The sequence below is a fragment of the Desmodus rotundus genome, chromosome 7, assembly GCF_022682495.2.
Source record: "Desmodus rotundus isolate HL8 chromosome 7, HLdesRot8A.1, whole genome shotgun sequence".
Taxonomy (NCBI): Eukaryota; Metazoa; Chordata; class Mammalia; order Chiroptera; family Phyllostomidae; genus Desmodus; species Desmodus rotundus.
In genome coordinates, this window is record NC_071393.1 from 99,989,084 (window position 1) to 100,015,684 (window position 26,601).

The 26,601-nt window shown below is 34.8% G+C and overlaps 1 protein-coding gene and 1 non-coding gene across 5 annotated transcripts in view; one reads left to right on the forward strand and one right to left on the reverse strand.

Moving 5' to 3' along the window:
• Positions 1–554: 554 nt before the first annotated feature.
• Positions 555–26,601, reverse strand: part of TXNDC16 (thioredoxin domain containing 16) — a 75,035-nt gene continuing 48,988 nt past the window's right edge. For 2 of the 4 annotated variants that reach the window (XM_045201527.2, XM_024567266.3), the window contains 5 exons: positions 20,337–20,421; positions 18,530–18,668; positions 11,658–11,818; positions 8,490–8,680; positions 555–3,925 (listed from right to left, as the gene is read on the reverse strand). In XM_045201527.2, coding sequence (XP_045057462.2) covers positions 3,663–3,925; positions 8,490–8,680; positions 11,658–11,818; positions 18,530–18,668; positions 20,337–20,421 — 839 coding nt within the window. In that variant the 3' untranslated portion in view covers positions 555–3,662. Of the gene's footprint in view, positions 3,926–6,352; positions 6,465–8,489; positions 8,681–11,657; positions 11,819–18,529; positions 18,669–20,336; positions 20,422–26,601 lie in introns of those variants that run through there. The other 2 variants (XR_008427357.1, XM_053928568.1) reach the window with 2 other exon arrangements.
• Positions 10,485–10,591, forward strand: LOC112312035 (U6 spliceosomal RNA). The gene has a single exon (XR_002975494.1). It is a non-coding gene; the product is annotated as a U6 spliceosomal RNA (small nuclear RNA).

Here is a 26,601-nt window from a genome sequence, read left to right on the forward strand (position 1 = left end):
CTCCAGAGCAAAGGGTAGGCATGCTTAATACCCATTATCAGATGTTTAGGTTCCCTGAGCTCAGGGTTCCTCCCCTATAATGCAACCCACAGTAGGCTAGGAGTCAGGGAACCAGCACAAATTACTCATTGCTGTAACAGCATTCTTCAGGATGTCACTAAGTCCTCTGCCTCGGAGTCAGGAAACTGGCAAGCTGAAATAATTTGCAGTTAGGGTAAAATTTTAAACCCTTTCAAATTCTTGATAATTTTTTCTTATTTGCTTTACTCACAGCCTCCGATTCTCTGACAAAGGTGAAACAGTTCATTTGTCCTGTCTTTCCTTGAAAGGGCTTCTCACTCTGGAATTCAGTTCTTTTGGATGCCTTCTTCGATGGGTATAAGAAAAGTTATGACTTTTTTCTTGTTGTTAGGATGAGAGCTACATTCTCTTACAGCTACATCTTAAGTGGAAGCACAGCTCCCAAGGTATACCTATTTGACTACCTTCTATTACCAAAGACAAGCACTTATTGATCTGCAAACTCTTATTGTTCAGCATATAAGCATGTTTAATTAGTTTTTAAAAGAAGCACAGCTTGAGGAATGAACTCCAGGAATTTTGAGAAAACAGCTGATGGAAAATTCCAACACATGGCTGAAAGCAATGAACCACCTTCCAGCAGTGGAGGCAGGAGAGAGTGAAAGAATCTGACTCATAAGGGATGAGATGTTACGCAGAATGTACATATGCACTGGCAACAAGTCTTATAGAGGCTCAGGGGACAGACAGGAAAACTACAACCACTGGGGGTTAGAGAGGGCTCTCCAAACTCTCAAAAATGGGCAGGAGGGTGTGACAGAAAGACCTGAAAACGGTATGAAGGATAGATGGAAGAACAACAAGCGGTGTTGTGAGGAAAACCTCTCCAGAGTCACCTTTCCTCCCCTCCACATTCACTCTCTTTTTCAGGTGAACAGAATCTAGATTTCGTTTGTGAAATGTACCTCTTCTGCATTGTGGAAGTCTGCTTACTGTTCCCTAACCATGATTCAGGACTCCCTGAATCATGAAAGATTACAGAAATATTTGGAACCAATTCAAGACTGAGCTGTTAATTCTTGATTCATCAATCCTTGGTTCCTACCTTTTCTTAATTCCCATCTTTGTTTAACTTTTCTCCTAACCCTGTGAATTACCCAAAACAGTCAGCCCTCCATATCCATGGATTTTGCATCCATGGAATCAACCAACCAGGGATCAAAAATATTTTCTTAAAAACCCAGAAAGTTCCAAAAAACAAAACTTGTATTTGCCACATGCCAAGCACTATGCTGAATGCACATGAATGCAGTGATGTGTAGGCATACGCTGCTGTAGCATATATGCAAATACAAATTATGCACAATTACTATGTCATTGTATACTTGGGACTTTAGCACCCTCGGATTTGGGTATCCAAGGGGAGGGGATCCTGGAACCAATCCCTCTCGGATACCAAGGGATGACTATATTCCCATTTTGCTTAAGTTAACCAGGGTTGAATCTGTGTTGCTTACAACCGAAGAAACCCAGCTACATTCAGAGAATGTAGTCCAGGAGAGGGCGAGACCGAGGCCAAAGAAACTTTTGAAGGTAACCCGAAATCCAGATACTTTTTAAAAAAATTGTTAAAAGAACCTGTATTAGTAACTGTCAAAATTGTACAATGACTAATTCATTTCATGTTTCTTTGTGCTTATAGTTAATTAGCATTTTCTAATGGTTAGGCTAACAATGTTTTATTACTACAAACTATATTTAGAATTCACTCTCATATCTCCCATGTTAGAAATAAAAACGGGGTGAAGAGTAAGGTTGGAAAGAAGGGGAAGGGATTAGTCAAAGAACATGTATGAATGACCTATGGACATGGACACCAGTGTGGGGACCGACTGTGGGAGCAGGGGTGGGGTGGGGTGGGCTGGGCAGAGGAGGGCAAAGGGGTAAAAATTGGGACAACTGTAATAAAATAAATGATCATTTAAAAAATAGTAACAAATGAGAATGAACTGAAATAATACACATTACATGCAACGAGAAAAATCAAGGGAGGGGGTACTAGAGTAACAAATGACCTATGTTACAATGAAATATATGCGTTTATTGAAATTTAGCTCTTTATGATTTTTTAATTCCAGTTGTGAAAGTCATTTGTACTAGGCAAACTGTATGTGGAGGAAATTTCAAGTACAAGATATACCAAGTAGATATTACAATGAGAAATACAGTGAAGCACCACATAGGATGGTCTCAACAAATCTTGAAAAACGCACAGAGCAAAAGTGAAACAAACACCTGCTACAAACAGATAAGCCTGACGAGTGCTGTTGGGAAGAAAACATTTTGTTGGTTAATCTCCCCTGTTGTTGTATAAAAGAGGCCCAACGGCCCAGGGAGATCAACTGGTTTGTCTAGAGCGTGCACGGGTAGATTTCACATGATTCAGAAGAGGGAACCTCTCTCTCTCTCTTTTCTTTTTTGAGGGGGGGAGAATGACAGAACATTAATTCTTATCAATCTGAAATTCAGCAATATAACTTGTAGAAATAAAAGGTTTTAAGATTCTTTTACATATATATTTTATACACGAGAATTATATTATATATAAGAATTGTCATATACTCTATTATATAATATGACTCTCTCTATGTAAAATATATAATATACCTAACACAATATACATTATATTGTGATATATATAATATATCTCACTCTGAGTCCTTTTGAGGGTTATCCCATTACTTTTCAAAAATGTTATAAAAAGAATTTATAAAAAAAGATAAGGTTGTGTCCAGATAATAATCAAGGTAAGACCACCTAATATTTAATATGCAAGATTTTCTCAAACACCAAGTAGAGCCAGAAAATTCAAGCAGCCCACTCTGCCATGGGTTAGTTTGACACAGGGTTACTCAACTTTGGCACTGCCGACACATGGACAGGATAAGCCCTTGTTGTGGGAGGCTGTCCAGTGTATTACAGGGTGTTTAGCAGCATCCCTGGCCTCTACTCACTAGATGTCGGTAACGCCCCTAATCAAAGATGTCTCTTGCCATTGCCAAAAGTCCCCTGTGGGGCAAAACTGCTCCCTGGTTAACAGACACTAATTTTAAGATCATGACGGCAAACAAATACAGCTGCCAGCTGTACGATTCCACTGTGGAGCTGTCTGTGATTAAACTAGAGTTACATTTATATTTTAGTTTAAAATGTAACAGGCTAGAACTAAGGTAAATTAATTATACCAGTTTTTGTCTAGAGCTGAGCTGTCCAGTACAGTAGTTACTAGCCACATGCTGCTACCGAGCACTTGAAATGTGGCCACTCCAAAGTGAGATGTGCAATAAGTATAAGATATGCACTTGATATGAAAAATATATAAAATATCTCATTTTTATGTAAACTGAACGATTTGGGGTATACTTTGTGAAATATATTATTAAAATTAATTTCACCTGTGGCTCCTAGAAAATTCTAAATTACATATTTGGCTCACATTATATTTCTGTTGAAAACTACTGGTCTAGAAGCTTGAAATAATTTAGTATTATTTTTTAATGAAAAAAATTCTTAAGTCTATCAAGCCAAAAAGACTTTGGAAAGCTTTCCACAGCCTTATTTAATTAGCTCACTTCTGAGCATCATAACTCTTTATTATCATGCCTAAATGACTTTTCTGCTTTAAATACATTACTTCTCTCCCAGTCCTTTATTCTCATTTTAACTGGTTCTTTTCTTACTGCTGACTTATCTTCATGTTGTTCTTTATTATTCTCCTGAATATCAGTTTCTTTCATACACTCAGGATCTTTCCTAGTGGGATGTTGAGATGCTGCAGCATCCATCATGCGCAGAAAATTGTAAGCGGGAAGAGGAGGCTTCCATTCCTGAGCAGGTAAAATTGCTAGAAAAAAGATACAATCAAGGGTTAAAGATGAATAGATCAAAAAAAAAATCCCATAAATATACTAGAAAATGTTTTATTCTGAAAAATATATTAGTAGAAAGGAAGAGTTCGTGACTTTTATTAAGCAAAACTATTTTTTTACTACATTGTTTAAGAAACTTGCTGTATTTCTCATTACCAGCCATTTTTATATTTTATATTTGTAAGCTATTATCCTCTTAAGTTGTGTAAATAGGAAGAAAACAAAAGGTCTCCTGCCAATTAATCCTACTGAGGTTTCAGAAAATAGCAATATGTTTATAAGATTACCACCCAAACAGGTATAAGTTAAGATGAAAAAGTTTCCTGCTTCTGTCTTTATCCCTAAGAACTGGAACTGTTTCGTATGAATCACTACAAAAAAAAAAAAGTTTTGGCCCATACATATTTACTTATTATCTAGATATGTATTCCCTAACATTTTAAAGCATTTTCTGTTTTTGAAGCTTTTAACATCTTTTGCACACAAGAAAAGAAGTTCATTTTATAAAAATAATTACAGGGATAATTAAAAATTGCTATGGAATCAACTGTATTATAGACAGATACAGATTTAATAATTTCTTAGGTGGGCTTCATAGCAGTGAGCTTTAACACTATTTTAAAACATTGGTCATCAGAAAAAGAAAACAGATTTAGGCTTAATATGATGACAATATATATTTTAACATTTGTATGAGATAAATTAGCTAACTTTTCTCCATTTAGAAGACAGATCTTACAAAATAATTTTAGAGTTTAGTTGCCCATTTAAAATATTATTTTGAGAAATAAATGATATAAGGAATTATGCCAAGGAAACCTTTTAAAAATAAATTTCAGTGAAATAATGTTACATGAAAAAATGAAGTGTTACCTGAAAAAAAATAAATGTCCATAAAATACAAACTTAAGCATCTCTCATAAATCAACTGAATATCTTTAAAAGCTTAGGAAATTCATTTAAATTCTAATTTCCTAGAGAAGATTAAAGCTGCACAAATGCACATGAAGTGTATCTATGCTCATTGATATATAATTTCTTTACTCACTCAATTACATAATATCCTAGAACCTAGAACATCAGCAGGATATTAAGTTGAGGCTACCCCTGTAATAGATGTTTCAAATTACTGTTGCCAGGTTAGCAGATATAAAAGTGACAAACATGTAATATTTTCTTGAATATAATGATCAGGAAGTAAGAATAACTTTGTAGTTTGCAATATGAGAATAAAGTATCTTTAAGAAAAGTTCAACTTAAAGCATAGCACATATTTAGCAGTATTTTAAAAAGTAAACACTGTAACCTAATGGTCTGAGATGAGAACAAAATGCCTAAAAGCAGGTATCACAATTTTGCTAATTATTTGCTGAGGGAACACTACAAAAGTCTTAATGTTTTCACTTGTGAATAAAACTGTACTCTCATTATGTGTGGGCAATAGATACATTATTATCAAATTAGAAGTAATAGCAATAGCTAACATTTATTGAGCATTTACTATATACCAGACATTATCCATTTAATCCTTATAAACTCCATGAGGTAAGGACAATTATATCCCAATTTTATAGATGAGAAAACCAAGGCCTAAAAAAGGTCAGAGAATTTGCCCAAAGTTAAGTGTAAAATTCAAATAAAAGTAGCTAGTGGTCCCAATTTCACATAAATTAAGACATGCAGCAAGCAAGGTGAGGCAGACACCAGTGGCACCTTTACAGATTCAGGCTGTTCCAAGAGTAGCTGCGCGACCCACCACTCCGCCCAGACCCCACTCCCGGAGAGTGGTAAGGGCAGTCCCTGCCAGCACAGAAGACAGGACCCAATACAGACAATATGGCTCAGAGGCTGAGCCATATTCTTCTTCCTGCTGCAGAGGCTGCAGGAGTAATTTAAGATTAGGAGCAGTGATACAAGGAAATAATGGAAACCCCTCAAAGAGTAAGCTGGCAAAGGCATTCATGAACAAAAGTGCAATGGGAGATATACCAGTCTCTCAGGAAACTCAGAAGAATAAATCTAAGTCTTTCTTCTTGGTAATGGCTTGAATCGAGGAATCAACGTCCCTCAAGTATGCTCTTTGTAGGAAAGGATCTTTACATGAATTGTGATAGTACTTTAAATTTTATGCTTTACAAAGTGCATTTGCATACATAATTTTATCTGATTTTTTAAAATAAATTTTTGACATAGAGTAGGAATCATTAATCTCATTTTACAGTTGTAGAGGAAAAAACAAAGAGGACTTGCCTACAGATACACAGTAATTAAGGAGGCTTCATAGGCTCAGGTTTGTGAATTTTTAAATATCACCACTTGCCCTGGCAGGTGTGGCTCAGTGGACTGAGCACTGACCTGTGAAACAAAGGGTAGCTGGTTTGATTCCTAGTCAGGGCACATACCTGGGTTGTAGGCCAGGTCCACAGTGGGGGATACATGAGAGGCAACCACACATTGATGTTTCTCTCCCTCTCTTTCTCTCACCCTTCCCCTCTGTCTAAAAATAAATAAAATCTTAGAGAGAAAAGACAAAAATCACCATTTTTTTAAGCAATTCCATTTGTAAGGTGCCCTGGCCATAGCTACATACAATCCTATATGACTTAGTCAGAGTCCGTGCGGCCTCAGTGTCACAGCAGCTGTATGACAACACTCCTCTGATTCTCCGCAACAACAGTGCGGACAGAAGTGAACACAGACTACCTGAACAGTTCAAGAGCTACAACTGAAAGGACCCCTGTACTGTGTGGGTACAAATGAGTAAGTCAGAAATGAGCAATCACTACATAAAGGCCTCCTTCCGATGATGACTTACACAAGACAATTTAATTAATTTTTCATATTTCCTAGGAAAATATTAAAACTAAAATTATCTCAGAAAATTGACTTTAAAATATTATCTAAAACTGCCCAGAATAGCCAAATAATTGTGGAAATGAAGAACAAAGTTGGAAGAATCAAATCTCCCAATTTAAAACCTGCTACAAAGCTGCAGCATTGAAGACAGTGTGGTACTATCAGAAGGCACCTGAGTATCAGACAGATATAAAACACGTACATGTTCATGTACATGCTCAATGTTCAGAGCAGCATCATTCATAATAGCCAAAAACTGGATACAACTCAAATGCCCATCAACTGATGAATGGAGAAACAAAATGTGGTATATCCATACAACAGAATATGTCACCCATAAAAAGGAATGAACTCTGGATTCATGTATAACATGGATGATCCTTGAAAACCTATGGTAAGTGATTTCATTTATATGAAATGTCCAGATCAGGCAGATCCATAAAGACAAATCAGTGGTTGTCAGGGGGTGGGAGGAGAGAAGAATAGGGAGTGACTGCTGATGGGTATGGGATTTCTTTTTGGAGTAATAAAAATATTGTAGGATTCAATAGTAGTAATGGTTGCACAGTCTTGCAAATATACTAAAAACCAATGAATTGTAGGCTTTAAAAGGGGGAATTTTATGGTATGTGAATTATATTTCAATATAAAAAACCACCTATAGGATACTTAGACATAGTATTTAGTTAAACTACCTACTTTAACAGAAATGAAGCAGACCACTTGGGAAGAACAGGTGTGCTACAATGGCTGACACTTAACATAAATTAAAGTATCTGGTTCAATATACACAAATATGCATAATGGTGTATTTACACTATGCATGCTGGCTGAGACAGTACACAACACTGGAGTTTGTATACCAGAACTCTGTGTGTGTGTACACATATACATATATATTCGCATATACAGACACACCCCTTATTTTAGGATCCTATCATGGAGCAGTGCCAAAATATCATTATAATATGGTTTATCTGGTATATAATAACAAAGTCCTTGGATAGTACCTTATCCTTGGAAAGGAAACCTTTCATTACATCAAATTTCACACTATTTCCCCAATATACTAATGGTCTAGGTTATTACAAGTTAACTTATTTAAATTATAGCAACAGTCCTATTGTTGCCATAATTGTATATAAATTAACATATATGTCTATACCACAAGTATAAATTCACATTTTAGAAAAGTAGAAACTATCTCATGTCATAAACCAACATCATAAATCCTAAGCCAACATCTACTTTCTTGTGGTCCAAAATTCTGGCTCTGGAATGTAAGCGATACAGGTTGGAATCCAAGCTTACTCATTTAGTAGTTAATTATATGACTTTTAATTAGTTACTTAACTCTTTTACAGGTAATAATACTTCATATGACTCGTGAGAATTAAATAAGACAACTGCATTTAAATAATAGCATTGTGCTAGACACCTAGTAAGCACTCAATAAATGTTAGCTATTATTATTAAATTTAATACAATCATACTTATTTTTTGTGGGTAACAATACCTACCATTTAGGAGATTGTTCCATGCTATCAGTATATTAATAATACTTAGGATACTTATAAACATTACAATTCAACTAATTCTAGTGTTCATTAGCTATCATCCGGGTTTAAAAATCTATGAAACAAAATACATAATGGTGTACATTAAACAAAAGAGAAAACTTACTGATAGGATGTTCTAGTCCTGCTTCTAATTTCTTAAGCCACAATAAAAGGTTTTGTTCAGTTATGGCCTGGTCTGAAGGAAATGCAAACACTTGGCCACCTGAATGCAGATTCACCACAACAAGAAGAGGAAGGGGAGGTAGAACATCAAAATACGCCTGCAAGATTCTTCTCCCCACAGGAGTGTTTTTTCTATGAAAGACAGCAATTGAACATGCTAATTAAAATTTCTTTCTATAACACAATGAAAATAATAATTTGTAGAATATTAACCTTTAAATATAGTACCAATCCAGTAAATTTATTTTATGAAAAGATGTCCTAAAAACCGTAAGGTCTATAACTATGTTATTAGTAATCAGAGTCTTAAAAACTGTAACGTGGAACATTGTTTTCTTCTTCTTTTCTTTCTTTTCTTTTTTCTTTTTTTTAGAGAGAGGGGAAGTGAAGGAGAAAGAGAGAGAAACATCCATCTGTTCCCTGACCACAACAGGGGGACCAAACCCACAGCCTAGGCATGTGCCCCCGGACCAGAATCAAACCAGCGACCTTGCACTTTGCGGGACGACGCCCACTCAGCTTAGCCACACCAGTCAGGACCCAATGAGAGTTTTAATGAAAAACAGGCGTAGTCCAAAGATTTGACAATTTCAACTTAACATAATCAATAGGTTCCTTCTAAAGTTTAGCCAAGTATCTCATCATGTTGGTTCAAAAATTAAATGGTTATGCCCTAGCTGGTGTGGCTCAGTGGATTGAGTGCCGGCCTGCGAACTGAAGGGTCACCAGTTCAATTCCCAATCAGGGCACTTGCCTGGGTTGCAGGCCAGGTCCCCAGTAGTGGGGCATGTGAGAAGCAACCACACATTGATGTTCCCCTCCTTCTCTTTCTCCTTCCCTTCCCCTCTTCTCTAAAAATACATAAATAAAATCCAAAAAGAAATTAAAACTTTAAAAGAATTTCTTTAAAAAAAATTAAATGGTTACAAACTATAAAATAATAGGATACTTATAATAAATACTTCTTTTTCCAAATAAAAGTGTCCTTCCTCAGGAAAAAAGAGAAAAGATTAACTTCAAATTAAAAAGATTTTAAAAATTATGTTTATACAAGGAAACCGTAAGTTTAAGATAGTTTTCCTAATACAGCACATTCCACATTATAAAAAATACTATTTTACTCTAAGATACCTATAAGGATAACTACCTGAAAAAAATCTGTCTTAAGCAATAGCTTGTACTGTTAGAGAACTCTTCAACAGCAAAAATGTACCCTGCCCCATTTTTGTAATTTTTCAAATGAGACAAATAAAATGTCTTTTATCTGATGAATTTGAAGAATGGATAGTGTGTATATATGTGAACCATGTTCACAGACATTTAATGTCACACATGCCATGTAGGACACACACCAGGAAATACCATTTGTGAATGCACTGAAAACTTCTGTAACATTTGGGCTGCATTTCAAAAATAAAGCAGTACAAAAAAAGAAACTAAAGAAAAATGCCAAAATACCACAGTGTTTATACTTCTATATCTGCTACAATTTTCTCGATGGACATAATCACTTTTAAAATCAGAAAAATAATTACTTTAAAACATTTACTGTATAACAACAAAAGCAAAGGCAACGAAAGCAAAAATAAACAAGTAGGACTACATCAAACTAAAAAGCTTCTGCATAGCAAAGGAAATCAACGAAATGAAAAGGGAACCTTCAGGATAGGAGAAAATATTTGCAAAACACATCTGGTAAAGGATTAAGATCCAAAATAACTGAAGAACTCATACAACACAACACAAAACCCCAAACAATCCAATTTAATAATGGGCAGAATTGATTAAACATTTTTGCAAAGAAGACACACAAAGGTCAAAGGGCACAGGAAAAGATGCTCAACATCACCAATCATCAGGGAAATGCAAATCAAAGCCATGATGACCTATCACCTTCTACCTGTTAGAATGGATATTATCAAAAAGACAAGAGATGGTGCTCGCTTCGGCAGCACATATACTAAAATTGGAACGATACAGAGAAGATTAGCATGGCCCCTGCGCAAGGATGACACGCAAATTCGTGGAGCGTTCCATAAAAAAAAAAAAAAAAAGACAAGAGATGATAAGTCTTGGTGAGGACATAGAGAAAAGGGAACCCTTGTGCACTATTGGTAGGAATGTAAGTCGGTGCAATGGCAAACAGTATGAAGGTTCCTCAAATAATTAAAAATGGATTAATTTAAAAACTAGAACTATCCTATGATCCAGCAAGCAATCCAGTTCTGGGTAGGTATCCCAAAAAATAAACAAACACATGGTATCAAAGAGATATCTCACTCCATATTCACTGCAGCATTATGAATGAATAAGTAAAATGTGTGTGTATGTATTCGAGTACTTACACATATACATACACACACACACACACACACACACACGTAATACTATTCAGCCATGAGAAAGAAGGAAATCCTGCCATTTGCTACAGCATGGATGGGACTTGAGGGCATTATGCTAAATGAAATAAGTCAGACAAAGACAAATACCACACAGTATCACTTATATGTGGAATTATTTTTTAAAAAAGTCAAATTCATAGAAACATTAGAAAAGTGGTTGCCAGGACTAGGGTTCGGGAAAATAGGGAGAGTTTGGTGGTAAAAGGGTAAAACATTCAGCTGCAATAAGGTCTGAAGATCTAATGTATAACACGATGACTATAGTTGACAACACTATACTGTATAATTGAAATTTGGTAGGAGAATGGCACTTAAATGTTCTCTCCCTCTCCATTTGTGTGTGTGTGTGTGTGTGTGTGTATAAATAGGAGAGGTGATGGATGTGTTAATTAACTAGATGGAGGAATCCTTCCACAATGTATACATATATCAAATCATCACAATGTAAATTTAAATGTTACAATTTTATTTGTCAGTCACACCTCAATAAAGCTGAAAAGTACACAAAAATTATTGTAGAACAGAATTAAATTTGAAACAAGGTCATTTTAGAGCATCTAAGAGTTTAGTTACTAAAGTATTATGATATATACATTGGTCTCAAAATATTAATTCCAAAGGTAGAGACAGAGAGTTTCATTTCCTAATAAATGTAATAATTATACTTTCTTTACCTTTTAAATATTAAAAGATAAAAATATACTTACAGATTTAGCCAGCAAGGGATAACTGAATCCACGTGTTTCTCTTTTACCACTGCCAATACTGCTTTTTGATACAGAGGGTTTATGCTGCCATCACTGAATAAAATAAGGAATGGTTTCCGAAGCCTTAAATAAGTGGGAAGGTTTTCCACAGTGATTTCTGGCTGTTAAAAAAAGAACAAAGGGAATGATGATGCATAAAATAGAAAATAATCTTCAAATCACTCTTACAATTTTAGTTTTTAAAATGTAATTCAAACATTTACCACTTAAGTCATTTGCTATTATGACTAACACCTATAAATTTCAAGAGCATTTTTTATTTAATCCTACTTTATCTTAACAAAGTTATTTTCAAAACAAAACTACCAATAGAATTTGAAAATAAATTAACTTAAAGGAGCATCCTATTTTACAAGGATGTAACACATCAAATGATTTCTTATGCTAAAATCTGGACCGAAGTAGACAATGTACACATGACAAATAAAACTCTTGTTACATTTTTTTCTAACATAAAATTTTTGAAAAAATATAAACTGAGCTTTAAAGGTATAATCTTTTAACATTTATGATTACTTAAAAATAAGATCTTGCTTTGTTTCAATATTATGGCTTTATAGCATAATTAAAATAATGAAAAAATATACTAAAATAAAAAGCAGTCTCATTTATTTTGGGTTTAAAATAAAAAAAACCTTGTAAGATGAAATATACCCTCTTATTCTTTATTAATTAAAAGAGAATAACCATTTTTATATACTTTTAAAGGACAATGTATCAATAAGAATTATTATCATTAATAATAATTAACAATAAGATGCTCTTATCATTAATAAGAGCATCAAACAATGTTAACATATTTAGGATTAAGAATAGCAATGACTTAAAATATTATGCCTTTACCATTTTTGATATTTAGTTCCACATCTATTATTTCGTCATCTGTATTCACCTGAGCTAGATTAAATTATCCTCTATCAGATAAATAATGACCTGCTGACAAATGAGGAAACCAATGAAGAGAAACTGACTTGCTATAAAGTCACACAGCTAAGAGGAAGAACTGAAACAGCTAATAGGAAGAATTGAAACTAGTACCCAAGTACCCTGCTCATCACCTGAACATTTCATTTGATCACACTAGAAATCCAAATGAACAATTTTATTTTTTTGTGGTGCCAGCCACTTCTAAACACAGTAATGGTTCACCATCCTCAAACATCAAAATCTGGTATATACTTTTTCCTATTTCATTTTCAAAGGCATTTTCCTCTGCCAATTCTTTTTTTTTTTTCTTCAAATTCTTTCCCTTTCACACTCAAAATCCTTTTGCACACCTTCCCCTCCCATGACCCTAGTCTTAGATCCGTTCTTCTCCAAATTCCCCTATGCTGGTCTTCGTGTTAACTATCATCTTTAATCTTCTACATGAGTTATATGGCCTTCCTAAAACTGACAGATTTTATTAAGCTAGCAGACCTCACAATGAACAGATTCAAACGTCAAGTGAGATGAAGCCACCACTGTTCAATTGAGAACTGCAAAGTTCAAGATATTATGCTGGGTACTGAATAAAAAAGAAGTAAGGCACTTTCCCTGCACTCAAAGAGTTCGTACTTTAGAGGAGAAGGTACACAAACCACTGTGATGCAATAAAAAAATTTAATGTATGACAACAAGGAAATCTAGTGGCTCAAAATTAAGCTAAAAAGAAGGCAGGAAGGCTTGTAGATGTTTTTAGGAAGTGATATTTGATATGGGCCTTGGATAAGAAATAAGATCTTGATAGAATGAGATGTGTGCAAGAGCAGAGATAGGGAGCATCATCAGGACAGGCAGAGAGGTGTTCAGGCATATATGTCTGGGGAATAGTGAGAATCGAGTATGTCAGACTTAGGTATGCAAGAGGCAAATGCAGCGGTCAGACCAGATGGGAGAATGACTGTATAGGTATTCTAGCTTCTAGGAATACTGAGATTTTAAATCAAATGAGTAACATGGTTAAAAGCCTGTTTTAGAAGGATGAGTGACTCGAATATGAATTTATGAAAGACAGACCAGTGTCGGGCTCTGCTCTTTCCTATGTCTGTCAGGAAAGAAAAACAGGTGAGTTTAGAAGTTAAGATTAGAAACTCGAATTTAGGAACCATCAGCTGGCATAATGATGGTAGAATTTAACTGTACAAATAAAATTTCCTAAAGAATGAACACAGCAAAAGAAGAAGAAAAGGTTGAGGATGTACTTCTAGAGTGGCCAGAGAGTTGAAGGAGTATCTGGAGAGGATTGAATTACAGAAACCAGAGGAAAAGAGAATTTTAAAAATAGCATAGTTAACAGTTTTGTATTCCTTTCCATTCCTCTCTACTCTTCCTGTTGCTCTCTTTTTTTCACAGTTAACAGTTTTGATTGCTACTGAGAAACTAATGAGAAACAGAAAAGGTCTTCAAATATGGTCATTGGAAGGTGACCTTTAGCTCTTTGAGTATATAAGAAGCTGTAATTGTATGGATTCTGGTATTCTTTTTTAAAATATATTTTATTGATTATGCTATTATAGTTGTCCCAATTTTTCCCTCTTTGTCCCTCTCCACCGGGCACTCCCCATTCCCTCCGGCAATCGCCTCCTTAGTTCATGTCCATGGGTCTTGCATATAAGTTCTCTGGCTATTCCATTTCCTATGCTGTTCTCAACATCCCTGTCTGTTGTACACCTAATTTGTACTTCTTAATCCCTGCACCTTTCCCCCATTCTCCTCTTTCCCCCTCCAAAGTAATAATCCTCCAAATGGTCTCCATATCTATGATTCTGTTTCTGTTCTGGTTGTTCGCTTAGTTTTTTTAGATTCAATTGTTGATAGTTGTGAATTTACTGCCATTGTAATGTTCATAGTTTTGATCTTCTTTTTCTTAAATAAGTCCCTTTAACATTTCATATAAAAATGGCTTGGTGATGATGAACTCCTTTAGCTTTACCTTGTCTGAGAAGCACTTTATCTGCCCTTAAATTCTAAATGATAACTTTGCTGGGTAGAGCAATCTTAGCTGTAGATCCCTGCTTTTCATGACTTTGAATATTTCTTGCCAGCAAAGTTTCTTTTGAGAAATCAGCTGACAGTCTTATGGGAACTCCCCTGTATGTAACTAGCAGCTTTTCCCATGCTGCTTTTAACATTTTCTCTTTATCTCTAACCTTTGGCATTTTAATTATGATGTGTCTTAGGGTGGCTCTTTGCATCCATGTTGTTTGGGTCTCTCTCTGTGCTTCCTGGACTTGTATGTCTTTTTCCTTCACTGAATTAGGAAAGTTTTCTTTATTTTTTCAAATAAGTTTTCAAATTATTATTCTTTTTCTTCCACTTTTCTCACCCCTATGACTCAAATGTTGGTACATTTGAAGTTGTCCCAGAGGCTCCTTAGCCTATCCTCAATTTTTTGGATTCTTTTTTCTTCTTGCTGTTCTGATTAAATGTTTTTTTTTTCTTTCTTACATTCCGAATCATTGGTTTGACTCTCAACTTTATGTACTCCACTGTTGGTACTGTAAATTTTTATTTCATTTAGTGTAATCTTCACTTCTGCCTACATCTTTTTTATGCTGTTTAAGTACCCACCGAGTTCCTTGAGCATCCTAATAACCAGTGTTTTGAACACTGCATCTGATAGATAGCTTATCTCCTTTTTGTTTAGTTCTTTTTCTGGAGTTTTGTTCTGTTCTTTCATTTGGGCCATATGTCTTTGTCTCCTCATTTTGATAGCCCCCCCTTGTCTGTTTCTACATATTAGGTAGGGCTGCTTTGACTCCCTATCTCAGTAGCGTGGCCTATTGCAAAAAGCACACCATTAAGTTGGATAGGGTGGAGACTTGAGTAATCGCCTATGTGGGGCCACCCATGTGGAGCAGGTTGATGGAGTCTCTGATATGGTGTTGCCACTCTGTGGCTCTTTGTCGGAGAGCTCAGAAAATGGACAATGGTCATTGCCTGGCCTCTGCAGTTTTGTATGTGAGGAATCTGTTCCCTGGCATTCACCCCAATGCCAGACACTTCAGTTTCTCCCCATATGCCACTGGCACCCTTTCCACTGCTACCCCAGTGCTGGAGCCTGGAGAGAGTGAGTCTGCGTAAGTCCCAAGTCCATTGCAGGCCCTTTAGGAGGAGATGCCTGAGAGTCCCACAGTTTCTCTCACCACCCCAACACCCTTGGTTTTTACTGCCAGAAATTATGGGGACTTATCTTCCTGGCATTGTAACCCGGGGCTAGGTGGTCTGGTGTGGGGCTGGGATCCCTTGTTCCTGAGGTATCCCTCCTGATTTTTATCCACCACATATGGGTGTGGGACCTCATATTCTACATCTCTGCCCCTCCTACTCATCTGGATGAATGTGCCTTCTTTAATTCCTTGGTTGTCGGACTTCCATACAGCTTGATTTTCTGATGTTTCTGGGTGATATCTGTTTTGTAGTTAAGTTGTAATTTTTGCTGTGGTTGTGTGAGGAGATGAGCTGTGTTTACCTTCACCTCCACCTTGACTGGAAGTCTGTGGTATTCTTATTCATATTAAAAGCATATCAAAGGAACTTAATGTATTGGAGAAATGTACCAAACATATTTCCTAACTATTAGTTCTAAGTGTGACAGCCTGGGATATATCACTGCTTATATAGTTATCGTGTATTTCATTTTGGGGCATTATTTACTTGGGTTAATGTTCATCAGGTTCACTAAAATCAAATTTGCGGCCATATAAAAAATATTTACCCTCCGGTCATCCACTCTTTCCTATCCAGATGAAGGAACCAGAGTCTTTCTAGTACCTCAGTGCAGGCCAGAAGATAAGCTTACTTCTTGCTGGCTATTGCAGTCACTACATGCTTCAGACTCAAACTTCCAACGCAGAGAAGCTTTAGGAAATTTAATAACCACTTGAAGGATTTTCAATTTATGGAAAGGTCATAAACTAAAAGCAAAATAATTTTTATTATAGCTTTTCAAGTATTTAGTAGAACACTGCAAACCAGAACATTGTACTAAAACACTGCCACAATGCTTATCATGTTTGCCTAAACTATAAACAGATTTTGATAGTTAAGTTTGCCCTAAGTTTCTCAGCCTTAATGATTATAATCTTAAAGAAAAAAAAGATACTCATTTTTATCTATCAGTTAGGCAAAAAGAGCAAAATGATACGAATCTTCTGTTGGGCAAAACAGGAATAAGTATCAGAGGTCTTAAAAAATGTGCCTATCCTTTGGAATAGCAATTCAAATTCTATGAATTCACTGTAAGTATGTAATCATGAAAACACCTAAACATTATCTATAAGGACGGTCCCTGGGTAAAACAACAAACTAAAGACAACTTAAATATTCCTCAACAGAAAACTAATTAAATAAATTGTGTTTTTTAATACAACACAATATTATGCAGGATATTAAAAAAACCAATATGCCTGCCCTGGCTGATGTGGCTCAGCGGACTGAGTGCCAGCCTGTGAAGTGAAAGGTCACCAGTTTGATTTCCAGTCAGGGCACATATCTGGGTTGTGGGCCAGGTCCCCATTTGGGGGCATGTGAGAGACAACCAATTAATGTATCACTCACACACTGATCTTTCTCTGCTTCTCTTTCTCCTTCCCTTCCCCTCTCTCTAAAAATAAATAAATAAATAAATAAATAAAATCTTTAAAAATATAGAAATAAAAAACCAACAAAACAATATACCTATCTTTACTTCTTGATGAAAATATTCCTTAATATAAAAAAAGACAAACACATATATATATACACATGGAATTTTTTAAAGTTTGGGATAATATAGCCCCAAATTTAAACTTGGTTAAAGAGGTTGATTCTAATTTTCTTCTTTATAGTTTTCCATATTACCTGGAAAAAAATAGTTAAAGACTTATAATAATCCCAACAATATTATATGATGTATTTGCTAAAGAAATATTTAGTAACATGTTATTAAATACAAAACTGTAACTTTAGTAAATAATTTAGAAAACTACATCCTGAAAATATTAATAATTTAATTAACTATAATCTTTAATTGCAGGAGAGCAGTGAGGAACAGAACTAAGGTGACAAAAAGATTTAATAATTAAAACTACAGTCATTTATTTGAGCCTAAAATGTAATGTCATTTAATCATCGTGTCAACTAAAAACAAGGTATTTGTTCAGCATTTATATCTGATAAAAGTGTGCCTTATGTTAATTTATAATTGGAGAAAAGCATAAACTTTTAATAATCTAGTTACATTTAATATAAATAAAAAACAAGTGAAATCAAGAAGCGCAGATTACATCTTGCGCCCCTGAATCCACTATTACACAAAGCATCGAAAAAGGACTTTTTTCATAAATCAGTATTTGATCTAAAACTGAATAAATAATAAAAACATTTGTTGCATGTTTACCAGGGGCCAAACACTGAACACGAATCTCATTTATTCTTTACAATAACACTCTGCAGTGCTATCACCTACATGTTACACACGTGAGAACTGAGATAGCAGGAAGTCAACATACTGCTGGTAAGGAATCAAGCAAGGATCTGAAGCTGAGCAGACTGACTCCATGTGCTTTATACCAAGTTTTAACCTAGGTTAAGTACCTCAGCTGGCCATCAGCCACACCAGTCTCAGCAATAAAAATAATCCAGAGACATGTAAACTTTTGGCAGTAGACTAGAGAAGCTTTATGCATAATGACTAAATAATAAAGCAGAGCAACCCAATGAATCTTCAGCTCACAAATACTGTGCCCTATGCCAACAAAAGCTGGAAAGTCACAGATTAAAATAAACTACCTTTAACCGACCTAGATACCCTTATTTCAAATAACATCCTTGTTATAAAATATACTCACAAATGTTTCCAGTAGTGCATTTGTTATTATTCGAACCATTTCTTGTGCATGGGTGTCAGTTAATGGAATGCTCTCTACTTGGCCTTCTTTGTGCCGGGCAAGCAGCAGGGCTGGAACATTTGCAGTATATTTATTTGACCTATGGAGAAATATATATTTAAAAATTTCAACTAAATTGTAGCAAGTCATCAAAAATGTAAACAATGAGGCCAAGAGGCCACATGGAAGGCAGCAAATGGGAAGCCCTACATTATCAAGGAAAAGATGAACTCAATTTACAGACAAATCTATCTTCTGTAGCCTTGACGACCTAAACTAAAAGAAAGAAACAGATAATAATCTACCCAGATTTTTTTTTCTAGAAAACTTACTCACCAAGAAAATGTCTAAATAGAATTAGGAACACACTGAGTAGTTCTCAGCTTTCTGATCTATTCACCATATGCTGAGCAAGGAGATGGGCATTTATTACAGACCTACTATCTGCATAAAAACCACTATGCCAAGTGGTTTTAGTTATATTTTCATTTAACCCTCAGAACAGCCCTAAAAAGCAGCCACTATCACCTCCATCTTACAGAAGAGGAAACCAGGACTCAGAGAATGATAAATAGCCAAGAGAGAATTCAAACTGAGGGACTCCAGATACAGTCTGTGCTTTCTCCACTGAAACAGAGCTCAAACCTGCTCCCTCCTGACACTACTTTTGCTAACTAAACCTAAAAGAAAAATCACTAACTTAAACAGGAAAAAATACTTTGTGTGAAATTACCAGTGACATAGTCACATTCATATAATGTAAAAACTTAATTCATGTTAGAACAAAGTACAGACATTATAACAATATAAGCATTGGTAGAGAGGCCTGTCTTCAGATCACCTGCAAAACCCTTTTAGCTGGCCAGTGGGTTATACAAACACTGCCTGAAAATGACCAGTCTTGCTTTCTGGACCATAGTTAAATGCACAAAGAAAGCACAGAAGACAGTGGGTGACCGTATATGTGTCAGGTGAACAGGTCTCATATTACCTAAAGATCTGGTGTTCAGTACTTTTAAAAAATTACTGATTTCATGGATAGAACGGGAGCTTGATCATCAAGAGCATATGTCACCAGTGTTCAGCATAAAAAAATTTAAGCTCAGAAATCACAATTAGAAATATTATAGTCAGAAGTTAATAAAGACAAACCACTGGGCTTAACAACTTCACTTGCACCTGAAAATGAGCCATTATGCAGAATGTGATAAACCCCAAATTTTCAGTCCAGTCCTTCATTCTGCAGCAGCTGATACATTTGGTAGTTCACAGGAGCCCCAAATTCTACAAATAGAGCAACTTAAGTGGCTTTAAAAAGTCACTATTGAAGTATGTTAACAGTAATATTTAAAATTAGGTAGAACTATCAGGTATAGTTGCATCAATTAAACTGTGAGAGAAATCTGGAAAAACTCTGATTTTTATAAACATCTTGGTGGTAAATCAAAACCCAGACACCCAAGAAGTAAAATCCTGCCCCCTAAAAAAAATGACAACTCCAAAGAATCAAAATTACAGGTAACACAAATAGTATTTTATAGGAAGATGAAATAATATGAATCCAAGGCTGCCCCTTTGGGGGAGCTAGCCTGAAGTAAAATAATATCTAAAAATTCTAAATAGCCAGGTGGTAGTTGCCATATCTTCCTAGAAGGAAATTAAAACTGTTGTGTTGCTGCCCTATCTTCTTCATCAACTGTGTACAGACAAGCAATGTATAATCTTGCAAGCTTCTTCCTCCCTAAGATTAGAACACCAATAAACTTACAGTATCGAAACATCCTCTTCGGAATAAATTCCAGTGATAACATATCCTTTAAGCAATTTTCCTGCTTCAGTGAAATGTTCTTTTGCTAATAAAAATACAGACAAGACAAAAAATGAAACCTTTAAAATTATGTGTGCTATTTAACTGATGAACAGATTTATAAATGACAGTGATTTGTTATTCATTATAAAGATAAATATTTGAGTACAGACCTTATATAACTTAGTAGTTCTAAAATAAATCTCTACTGTTTTTATGACATTTGATTACAGAAATGTAAATTGATGCAATGCAAGTATGGTTCTCTAAACAAATGTACTCTAAATTTATAAGATTTATAGCATTCTAATTATACAGATTTACTGAATAAACATTTTTTTCTTTTTTCAATATATTCCTAAGGCAGAGTAAATGGAGACAGCTATTCTATATGTAGCCTCAAAAGAGAAGCAAATTGCGAAATGATGTACACATTATACTCACACAATCTAAAAGAACCTATTTGCATAGACAATAATGGAAGACTGGAAACTATAGTCCTCTTAACAGAATCTGCGTTAGGGTTCTGCAATTAGGGGGGATCTGTGTCTTTTTTTTATTTCCTGTATTTTTCTGTAATCTTTGTTATTTTTGAACCTTGATTAATTTGTTTTTTCTTATTTGTTAGGCTACAGATATTCAAAATTAAAGCTATTATGTCTACAGATTTCTAAATACTTTTTCATAAACAATAGCTTATTCTGGATCATGTTAATGAGTATCTGATAACCAAGAAGCAAGTCTGAATTAAAAAGTTGTTAACTAATGAGAAAAAAGCAGAGGTGGACTTATATAAGTGGCATATTCTTTCCGAAAGGAGGCCAAATGATAGCTTAGCTTGCTGCTATCATTTGGTTCAGAGTAGTTCAAATACAAAACAACGATGAAAGATTTGAGTTATAAAGCACCTAGCAAGTTGGGTATGCTGAACTCAAAAGATCTGTACCTTAGCATACAACACTATATTCGGGATGTAAGCATCAACACTGTTAACATCAGGTAACCACAAGATTATTTTCTTTAAAAAAAGGATGCACAAGATTTAGAAACGCTGTCTTGTAGGAAAGCAAAGTTACTAGAGCAGCAGTCAGCCAGTAGGCAGTATTGAGAGCTCATTTATAATCACAATTTTAACAAGGAACTAATAGTCCATTAAAATATTTTCTTTAGCCTGTGCTACACCAAGTAGAAAAGCTTCATAAGAAAACCAAGCAATTAGAAAGGACTGAGTGACTACACTTTCATTCTAAGAGAAAACAAGAATGAATTCTGGTCAGTAATTGATCATTACCTAAAGCAATGATATAATGGAACTGTTTCAGTTTCTTCTTTTCTTTTTTGAAAAGTAACACTGGGAAATTATACTAATGTTCCCATGTAATTTCTACATACGGAAGCCTCTCTGCTCATGAATATGTTTCTTGAAAGGTTCTTCATGAATTCATCCCTTCATAAATCTTAAGTTTCTTGTTTGATTGAAGCAATTAAGACTACAGACCTCAGATATACATCCATTTCCACAAGTCAGAGTGTAAATTTTCCTCTGAATGTTTAAAACCAGGCATATTCTCCTCCTTGATGAAAACTGCATATATGTCAGAGTATATGGCAACTCCAAATATAAGGAAGTAATCAATTATCTAAATAAAACATTTTAACTACTATAAATATATTTGAGATGTAATATTGTGGTAACCTACAATATTTACTTGTTTAACTGTAAACACATATTAATTGTATAAAATAAATAACTTAGCAATACTGTTTTCCACTATTACACTTTACTGAAGTTATACTTATACACACACACACACACACACACACACATATTTTTAACTCTGTCAGCTAGAGTTGAGAAGAACACTCCAGTAAGTAAAAGCACTCCTAACCGCTAGATCTCGCTTTCTAAATTCAATGTTCCTCTAACAGGAACCTAGATTCCTTGGAGAAATGGCTGATTCCAGAATGGGGCTGGGAACGTCTTGTGCCAAAAGAACATATTCAAAACACGACGGAGACATGCCAGAAAGGCATGAGTCAGACTGAAGGGGCTCCCACTGACCAAATTCAAGCAAACTAGTCATAGTAACTGATTATAAATCATTGAATAAAATAACTCAGGTGCCCACACTGATAAATGAGAAGGGAAAGCTCTTACAGCGAATAAATGTAAAAAGAATAATGGAGTTAGAAATTTTCCACTTGGGAACCATCATAGTAATAGTTCTTTCAATCCTAAAACTGAAGTGCAAAATTATAATGACAAGTAGGACATTTACAGAGTTTTAAATTATAAACCCATAAGATATTTATTATTTACAAAGGAAAAAAATAGCAACTTTCCAGTAGAAGGACCTGGCAAGAGAGATATTTTGCCCCCATGGAATTCACATTATTTTAGTCTTCAAATCATTAGAATCCATATAAACAACAAATTAGTATCTGATACAAAATTAGTGCTCAGAAAATGTCAGTAGTTAACTTTTATAAGTTAAAAAGAAGAAGAAGAGGAGGAATGAATACCTGACTAAAAAGACTGGAAATAATCAATCCAGTGAAATAACAACAAAGCATCACATCCAGATCACATCATTCTGACACACCAGAAATACCTGTATATAACTTAATATATAACTTTTTCTGAGATATAATTACATGTAAATTATACCATCATTCGTATAGAAATGCAATCAAGTACACTGTTCCTTATAGTGATCTTGTGTGTGTGTGTGTGTGTGTGTGTGTAAATTGAAAAATTCCTCTCAGCACTTACAATCAAGAAAAAGTTTTCGCTATGGATGAGTCAACATCCTAACTTGAGTAAATGGCACAAATTTCATCTTACTGTTTCTGGTTGCTACCAGATTGTTGAGGGTTAAGTTTTATGATCAACTGCAGTGTTTTCTTAGATGTTCTACACAATTATTCCCTACACTTTTATTGCCTAACACTTATGCTTTTAATGATTTTATTGTATTTGTGCTTTTTATTATCTGAAGGCTAACTCTTTTTGGAAGGAGGCCCAATGGAAATAATAAATGAGAACTTCAGGGCACCAAGCACCTGAGGTAGACAGGAGACAAAGTCAACAGTGGGGGCAAAAACATTAGAAAGGGAAAAACAAAGGAGTAAAACACAGACTCATTCACTTCACAATTTTTCATAAAGGAAACACATACTATAAAGCTATGCCCTCTGGGATTCTGCTTCCAACATGGTAAGGCACAACACACACATTAACATTCTTAACATTTCTTTGTAGCAAGTTCTTTTGGCTTTTAATTTAAAAGAATTTGAAGACAAACTGGAGGGGAATAAGTAAGTACTAGACAGACATATACACAAAGCAAAATTTAGTGAGAATTAATAGTATCATACACAAATATAACGCTAAACATGGGAATCCTCTTCCCATACAAATATCCTTAAAAGATTTCATTCAGAATTTGAAATACATTTTAAATGAAAGAGAAAGAAGAAGGGGGAAGATTCACTAGATAAATGGTAAATGTATGTGAGGAAAACACTAAGGCTAAGGATTTCATGGCCCAGTCAAGAAGCCCTCCATATGCAAAGACAAGAGTAACACTCTAAGCAGTACTAAAAGTCAGTAAAAATTCCCTATGTGTACCCTTTCTTTAAAAGTAATTGAAACAATAAAAAATTAAAATTAAAAAAATAAAATAAAATAAAATAAATAAAAGTCACTGAAAAGCCCTGGCCAAATGACTCAGTAGGTAAGAGTGTCATCCCCATACCCCAAGGTTGCGAGTTTGATCCCCAGTGAGGACATATACAAGAATCAACCAATGAGTGTAGAAATAAGTGGAACAACAGACTGATGTTTCTGTTTCTCTCTATTTCTCTTTCCCTCCCTCCCTCTCCCTCTCAATAAATAAATAAATACATACATACATAAATAAATAAATAACCCTAATCAGTGTGGCTCAGTTGGAGCTTCATCCCATAGACTGAAAGGTCATGGGCTTGATTCCTGGTCAGGGCACATACCCAGGTTGCAGGTTTGATCTTGTTAGGGCATGTACAAGAAGGCAACCAATCAATGTTTCTCTCTCACATCTATGTTTCTGTTTCTTTCTCTCTCTCTCTCTCCCCCTACCTTCTAAGCACTGCCCCCCACCAAAAGCAATGAAAAAAAAGTCCTCGGGTGAGAATAAAAAATATTTTTTTAATAAATAAAATTAATGAAAGACACATTTCTATGAAGCAAGAATGGAATAAAGAGTAAGAGTCTAAGAATAGAGAATTTGGGGTATTAAAAGAACACTAATATGAGGCTATAAGTAAAACTCTAATTAATTGATATAAGCACTGTATCAAAGCTGAATGTAAAAACATTAATTTAAAATGCATCAAAAATAAGATCAATTAATTGGTGGATGGAAGGATGGATAGGTAAAAGGTGTATGTTAAAGCAAGTATAGTTAAATACTAATGGTAAAGTCTAGATGACCAAGGTATATTGGAGTGCACTGTAAAATTCTTTCAACTTTGCTATATGTTTGAAAATTTTCATAATAGTATGTTGGGGGAAAACATTTCTAAAAAGAATGATATATAAAGAAACAAAAACTCATCAATAATGATAATCTGAGCCTATAATATGAGCATAGAAGCTGATAGAGAGAAAAGACCACAGAGGAAATTAAAAGCATCCTCATCTTCCATAAAAGGGACTCAAAATCATTGAAATGGTCTTTAATTTTATAGATTCCAATAGGTTTTGTCTGTTTTTTTCAAAAAACATCTTTAGCCTTGGGGAATATAAAACCAAAGAAGCGTACAGCATATAGAAAAATAAATAAAAACTAACTAAAGAAATATCCATGAAGCATAAAACAGGCATCCAAGTAAATGTAGACAATATGTGTAAATAGCTAAAGTTCACCTGAAAGAGTCCACAGGCAAAAATATATATATAAAAAGATAAATGAAAGACTTTACCCAATCATATATTTTAAAACTAAGTTCAACATGTATTATAAAACTAATATTAAGTACCAATAGGTAAAGTGAACAAAACAGAAAACATTTGACAGAGATATATACATACATATAGATGTGGATTTAATATGGTAATGGTGGGATCACAAAAAGGGATGGTGGAATCAAAAAAAGCAGAAAAAAAGAACAATTGTTAACTATTTAGACAAAAATTAAGTTGGACCCTAACCTCATACCATGCATGAAAAGATCTAAATAGTTAAAGACTTTTGGAAAAGAGGAAAAAAAACAAAAGAACACAATCAACATAGTGAAAGGCAACCTATGAAATAGGAGACAAATATCTGCAAATCATATGGTAAGGGAATAATAAACAATATATAAAGAACTCCTCCAACTCAACAACCACCACCCAATTAAAAACTAGGCATAGGACTTGAACAGACATTTCTCTAAAGAAGATATACAAATGGCCAACACACACATGAAAAGATGCTCAACATCACTAATCATCACACAGTTAGGGAAATGCGTATCAAAACCACAATGAGTCACCTCAAATAACAAGTGCAGGTGAGCTTGTGGAGAAATTAGAATCCTTCTATACTGTTGGTAAGAATGTAAAATGGTATAGCCACAATGGAAAACAGTATGGTAGTTCCTCAAAGAATTAAAAATAGAATTACAATATGTTCCAGAAATTCTACTTATGGATATATATCCAAAAGAACTGAAAGCAGGCTCCTGAAGAGATACTGGTACATCCATGTTTAGAGCAGCATTGTCCATAATACCAAGAGGTGGAAACAACCAAATGTCTATTGACAGATGAATGGATAAATAAAATGTGTTATATTCATACAGCGGAATATTTTTCAGCCTTTGAAAGGAAGGAAATGCTGCCAACCAGATATGCTGACAACATACTACTACATAGATAAATTTTGAGGACATTATACTTAGTAAAATAAGCCAGTCAGTCGGAAAAGGTAAATATGAGGAGAGACCCAAGAAAATCCAGAATTTATTTATAAAAAATTGTGTATTTATTCTTACATGTTTAAACTTCAGTCACTATCAAAGTACTCTCCACTTGATGCAATACACCTATCAAGACTTTTTTTCACTGCTCAAAACAGTTTTTGAGTTCACCGATTTTGATGTCTTTTCATGCTTCTTTCGTTTTTTGTTTTACCCCTTCCACATTGGCAAAACCACTACCCTTTGAGGATTTTTTTCATCAAAACTCGCTTAGGGCAAT